Source organism: Fulmarus glacialis, unplaced genomic scaffold (genome assembly GCF_000690835.1).
Source record: "Fulmarus glacialis isolate BGI_N327 unplaced genomic scaffold, ASM69083v1 scaffold39436, whole genome shotgun sequence".
Classification (NCBI taxonomy): Eukaryota; Metazoa; Chordata; class Aves; order Procellariiformes; family Procellariidae; genus Fulmarus; species Fulmarus glacialis.
The window spans coordinates 5,226-11,809 of NW_009218176.1; the positions used below are offsets into that span (position 1 = coordinate 5,226).

General features: G+C 57.4%; 1 protein-coding gene across 1 annotated transcript; it reads right to left on the reverse strand.

Annotated features, from left to right (window-relative positions):
* Positions 1–33: 33 nt before the first annotated feature.
* On the reverse strand, positions 34–6,022 carry SMYD5 (SMYD family member 5; the record flags this gene model as incomplete). The annotated part of the gene is given in 12 exon segments (XM_009579962.1): positions 34–468; positions 1,052–1,122; positions 1,384–1,478; positions 2,366–2,422; positions 2,985–3,091; positions 3,390–3,460; positions 3,683–3,745; positions 4,223–4,327; positions 4,753–4,822; positions 5,543–5,664; positions 5,891–6,005; positions 6,007–6,022. Coding segments are annotated over 12 exon segments (1,031 nt in total), but the record flags the coding sequence as incomplete, so codon positions are not given.
* Positions 6,023–6,584: the final 562 nt, after the last annotated feature.

Sequence of the window (6,584 nt, forward strand, 5' to 3'; positions counted from 1 at the left end):
AGCCTCTCCTGCAAGCACCAGCCAGCCTTTCCCGGGACCGGGACACGGCAGGAGGTTACCGGCTCACAGCCTGTCCTCACAGGGAGGACGGGGATGGCCTGAAACACACACACACGCACACACACGCACACACAGCGCACAACAAGGACAGGCGGGAGCAGGGCCTGCCTCCGGCTCCCCCGCTGCCCCACTCCGCCAGACCTCCGCACCCGCCACTGGCACGTGGCCTCCCACCCGACCCCACAACACAACCCTGTTTCTAGTATTAAAGCTGCTGCCTCACGGAGGACCCTCCCGTCCCTTCCCTCTCCTCTCGCCCGGGGCTAGGATCAAACGTCAGTCATCTCATCCTCCAGCTCAGCATCATCCGTCTCCCCTTCGCCCTCCTCTTCTTCGTCCGACGTCACGTCAGCATCGTCGGCTTGCGCTAGGCACTTGGGACACGAGCAGGTAAACAAGTAGTTCTCCCTGGAAGAAGGGAAGGAAGAAGGAGAAAGAGTGATGGCGTTGAGACAGGCACAACCCCAACGCTGCTGCTGGGACAGAGCAGCCAAGAAGGGGCTAAATATGTTAAACCCGAAGGAGTCTGCAGGTGCGATCATGCTGGGTTCAGGTGGGGTGGAGGGAGTCTGGGTGGAGAGGGGGATTTCTCAGCCCTGCAGGGGTGACGGGACATGGGGACGGTGACCATCAGCAGAAAAAAAAAAAGGAAAAGGAAGATGGGTGGGGACAGCAAGGTTTGCAGGAGCGAACTGCAGAGTGGAGCAAGGAGTGGGCGGCCCAAATCCTCGGTCCCTGGGGCTACAACCCACGAGAAGGGAGAGCAGGGAGCTCCAGCCTCACTCAAGAGATGAGTCCCCCATGGTCTGACGGCAGCAAGGATGAAGCCCAAAAGCGCCACGTGCTGCATGCACACCCTGCACAGCAGCCCGTGCGCGGCCACACACCAGGGCATGCACAGGGCCGCAAGGTGGGGACGCAGCCCAGGCTGGCTGACTGGGGGTGCAAAGGGGTGCTGTGTTCCCCCCGGGTTCCTCCAAGCAGCTCCTACCTGAGTATCTTGTTGCGGCTGTGTCTGCTCCGCTCCCTCTGACAGCAGTCTAAATAACTGATGCAGATTTCCTGTGAGTAGAGCGAAACAGGTTGGGCTGAGAATCACTTCCCACGAACGCAAAGCAGCACAATTTGTACCAGTCCCTCTCAGAGTCAGGCAGAAACATGGGTCTGGCAGCCCCTACATGGGATGAGGCGTGAATTCCTCTGCCAGGACAACACAAGAGACAGGAGGTACGGGGCTGGGGTCCACGGGAGAGGTAGGGGACACAGGGACCCTCTGCCAAGATGCGATGCCACCCCACGTTCATCCAGGCCCCGCTGTCTCACCTCTCCTGCTTCAATGTCCTCCAGAGCCGTCAGATGTAGGAGGAAGTTGTTTTCAGGGAAGGATGTCTCGGCATTGGGGATGCAGCTGTGGTTACCTACGGGAAAGACAGGACGAAGCTGTGAGAGTGTCTCCAGAAGAAGGGGAAGGCAGAGCCAGGGTTGGAGACCTCACACAGCCCACGGGGCTTCTGCCTGCCCTTCTGTGTGGCCCAGGCACACAGGAGCCAGTGCCACCAACTGGGAGGGCCATGGCCTGGCTAAGGATAAGGCAACACAATGCTGCGGCCACCCCATCTACCTCGGGGACAGCAGCATGACAGTCTCCACTTATACTGGGGACTACACGGTCCAGCAGAGCAGGGTGCAGGGTCAGGGCTCTCCCTTAGACCCTCAAAAACCGCTCGGAGAGAGCAAGCTGTCCTGCATCAACCCCAGAAATGCACAGCACCATCTCTGCCTCCAGGTGCTGAGGGAAGGATGCACACGGCAGCACTTTTTCCCTGCTTTGCAGCTCTCCCAACAGCCAGTCCCCAGGCCCTGCTCATCCCCGCTCTGCCGTTAACACTTAGGAGTGAAAGAAGACAGCTCTAGGTGCTGGGACATCCTTTCCTACGTCCCCATGGCCCGGCCAAGAAAGGCTCCCTTCCTTAATGTGTTTGTTCAGCTCCATTTTGCTCAGACAGGGATGGAGACAGTCTCTTTGCTAACTGCATACACGGTTCCCAGAGCCCATATCACATCCAAGTCCATTCAAGCCAGGAATGACCACTTCATAGCTAGGTGAGATGCCAGGAGACCCCGAGAAAGCAGCCAGGCCCCAGGGCAGCACCCATCCCATCCCAACCCACCCAATCCCAACCTACCCACGGATGTGAAGCATAAATCCCTTTCTCCAGAAGCTTTTAGGAAGAGGTGAGCCAGTCTATCCCAGGATATCTCCCTCCTCGCTATTAGTTTTCCTCCCAGTCCTTGCGTTACTTACTGCAGCTCTGGAGCACGTAGAGACCTGATCCCTCGCAGTTGAGGAACTCTCCTGACTCTGCAGCACAGAGAGGGGGTTAGAGCTTTGCATGGGCCATTCTGGCTCTTCCACACGCGCAGCTCAGCGCAAGCACGAAGCGATGTCCCTCAACGCTGAACGCACGCAGCCAGCGCTGCTTTGGGGGCCGGGTGTTGGAGGGTGATTTCCAAAGCACCCTTCCCTCCCCACTGGGAGGGGATGGAGGACATGAAGATTTGCAGCCCCAGGCTCCCTGGTCTGTCCCTGTACTCACACAGCTGCATCAGTCAAATAAGTGACAAACAGGTCTTCGAACATTCAACGTAGATGGGACTTTCCTGCACAGGATCCCTCCAGATCAGCCCTCCAGCCACCCCAACCTGCCGCAGTTCACCTGGACCATGCTGCCTGCAAACTTGGATTTGCGCTATCCATGTAGCGAGCCAAAGACAGCAGGCATGGCTCACACGGACCAGGGGAAGTGGGATCTCCCAGTCCCCAGTGGGAACCTCTTCTATTCCCTGAATGCTGGGAAGAGTCTCCAGCAGTCTCCTGAAAATGGCACTGCTTGACACTGCCCACGACCATGTCAGAGCCTCACCCTTCTCAATGTCCTTGTAGAGCTGGTCGATGAAGGCGTCCAGCTCCTCTCGCTGCAGCATGGGGAGATCCAGCGCATCGCAAGCGTGCACCCACTGGCTCAGAGAGCTGTCGGGAAGCAGAGGGACACCGTTACAGTCCTGCAGTGCTGTCGGCACACGGTGTGACCTCGCAGGGGGGATCTAAGGGCTAAACTCGGTGGCTCTGAGTGGCCAAGGTCTGGCAGAAGGACGCAAAAGCGTCAGACACAGCCAAGATGAAGGACTGCTTTTAAGTTTGCTTCTCCATCCCCCTCTCTTACGTCTGAAGCCAGCCATTACCCAGGCCAGTGTGGATTTACAGACTGTACATCCCCTCCATGCCAATCTCTGCTACCCTGCAAGGAGCACCCAGAAAGCCCCATTACCTTGTTCCTATGCCTTGGCCATTGGTCCCAACGAGGGCAAAGAGGGATCGAAAGCCTTCTGGAGTGAACCACTGCAGAAGGGAGATGAGAAAGCAGCTGAGCCCAGGCCAGCCTGCGGCAGCACCCCACTCTGCAAGTGCCTCAAATCTCACAGGGAGCTTTGGAGGAAGCAAGGAATGGGTAGAGTCCCAAGGGAAGCCCTGGCCTTCGGGGCAGACATGACCCAGGGGGGCTGGCGCCAAGCAGTGGGTCCCACCAGACTCCTGGGCTAGTCGGAGGGTGGCTCAACTCACCCTGCTGAGATGTTCGTCGTAAAGGGCTTCAGTGAAGAGCAACCGCAGGAGCTCCAGCTGGCCCTGGCAGGACATGGCAACACCGTCAGGGTGGGGAGACGCTGCTGGGAGTCAGACCCACCCAGGCTGACAGCCAAGCCCAGCTTGGGCTAGAAGGCTCAGGAGTCAGGCTCCTCGTCTTTCCCTGCAAGGCTGGAGGCTGCTGCCCTCAGAGCAGCGAAAGCCACTCATTTTAGCAGCAAAAGCCACCTACTCAGCAGCTAAATATCACCCTGTTCCATCCCACAGCAGAAGCATCTTCATCACAGGAGCAGTGTGTCTCACTGAAGCACCACAAGCCCAAAGCCCTCTAAGCAACCCGTTTCCTCTCTGTCAGGTCAGCCAGCCCCTAATGGGGGGCTTTGTGCCCTCACTTTGAGCCTGGGATTTCCAGTGTCTCCCATGCCAGCTATATGTCTCTGCACCCGTGGTCTCCCAGACACAGGCAGGGAGAGGACAGGCTCGGGGATTCAACACACCCAAGTGCTGCCAGGATCTTACCTTAAATTTGTCCCCCAGCAGCTTGTGCACAACCTCCTCTTCTTCATTTGCTGTCTTACTGCAGAACTGGGAGAAGGCCTTGATCCACCACTCCTTGTCTTTAGCCTGACAAAGGAATCAAGCAAAGGCATTGCACCAACACCGCTTTCCTCCCAGCCAGGACTGAGGGAGGAGAGGACAGGCCCCGCTGAGGTCAGAGGTATCCAGCCTGCTATCAAGAGCCACTAGAAGCAGTTGCATGGTGGTAGTTTATTGTCAGAATAAACACTGAGAAAGCCAGGCCAAAGAAACAGAACCAAAGGAAAGGTTCAGTTCTGACTAATTATTTTGGTACAGAAGAAAAAACCTGCTTGGCTCAGGAACCTCCTTTCCTGCCTGCTGTCTCCATGTCCAGGGACCACTAGACGTTGAAATCTATTCAAGCAGGACCCCGCTAGTCACCAGAGAAGAGATCAGTCCTTGGGAATACCAGCCATAACGGGATGAGGAAACCACACTCCGGCAGCTGTGGCTCCAAACTGCAGACGTACCTGTTTGACGGTGGCGACCATCCGGGCCATCAACATGATGCTGGAAGTCTCTGGTGGATAATGCATGTTTCTGGTGGATAAGAATGAAGAAAAGAGATGAGCAGATCAGCGCTGGTATGAAAATAAAAAGCTGGAGGGAGGCAGAGGCAGCTGCCATCCATGTGGTCAGGCCCACACTCATCCGTCACACCAAAGCGGCCAGTGCAGCATCGCTGCATGGGGATCCAGCGCCGCTCGGGGCGAGGAGAAGCCTGCACCCACCTGTCTGCTCTGAGCATACAAATAATCCCCTACCATCCTGCTAAACTAGAGCCTGGGTCCTATACAAAGCCCAGGACTGCAGCGAGTGCTGTAGTTTGTGACGAGCTTTGGATCAGGGATGTCGCTTCTCCCTTCTGTGCCCATTTTGTCATCTGCAAGCAGGGGCAGCAATTTATGTACCCACAGGGGTGCTACGAGGAGGATCTCCCAGAGGCTGGAGATCTGCAGGAGCACTATAAAATTGCAGGAGTGAGGGATGCGCAGCTCAGTGCTTTGTAGCTCTTTACTGGGAGAAAAATAAGAACTGCTCAGCCATGTGTCCAAACCCTTGTGCTGCCAACACAAATTCACCTGCTGCCCAACCAGCAGGAAGAGCTGGGCAGTATCCCATGGCCACCACCCCCCTCAAGCCACACCATGCAGGGATGCAAAGCAAGGACGGTCCTCAGCCCTGGTCCCAGGCAGCGTCACCCAGCCCAGGAGAGCCACCTCCTCTGCCCATGGAGCAACAGGCAGGTCGGTACCCTACCTCCAGGCCTCCTGCAGCTTGTTGAGGGGGTGCGTGGGGTCGTCACGGGACGGGCCGAGGCAGAGGACCTGGTGGTACTGCTCCAAAGCGGCCTGCCTGCATTCAGCGCTGCAGTACGTCACCTAGAGCGAGGGGCACAGCGCCCAGCATTGGCTATGGCAGCAGGAAAAGAGGGTCCTAGGTCCAGCTGTGCCCCCTCCCTGACCATCTGAGCCCCAGCTCTTCCGCCATCGTGATGCAGAAGGGAAAGGCAGACACCCATCTCGGGGCAGCTCAAGTGCCTGGCTAGATGCTGTAAAGGAGTCAGCGACCCCAACAAGACCACGGTCCCTCCCAGCAGCCCCATACCTGGCACCGGGGACACTGCTGATGCAGGTCTTTCCGGATGCTGCACTGCTCCGGGTGAGGCAGCACCAGCGAGCTCTTCCCCAGCAGCCGCTGGGCGGTTTTCTCCGCCGTCTCCCAGGCAGTGATCGCAGGCTGCGGGGAGACAAGACAGATGGATGCCACAGTGAGACCACAGGCTTCGAAAAGGAAAGCGGCCAGAGCCCGGGGCAAGACAGCGCGACTGGTACCAACACCGTCAGAGAGGACCATCTCCGAGCTGGAGGCACCAGTCTCTTACCACTCCCTCCATAGGAAAGACCATTTCTGCTGCAATTTAAACTCCCCCAGCCCTCATCTGCTGCTCTATAACGCTCAGAAGTGTTTAAGGGGCGTACGATGGCTGTAAGGAAAGCGGCCAGAGCCCGGGGCAAGACAGCGCGACTGGTACCAACACCGTCAGAGAGGACCATCTCCGAGCTGGAGGCACCAGTCTCTTACCACTCCCTCCATAGGAAAGACCATTTCTGCTGCAATTTAAACTCCCCCAGCCCTCATCTGCTGCTCTATAACGCTCAGAAGTGTTTAAGGGGCGTACGATGGCTGTAAGTCCCCATGTTGCTGACCCGTGATGGAGCTCAGCAGACAGCAGGGTCTAGGGAGGACAAAAAAGTTTAAAATGCCATCCAGATGCCATCCAGAGGGACATGGACAAGCT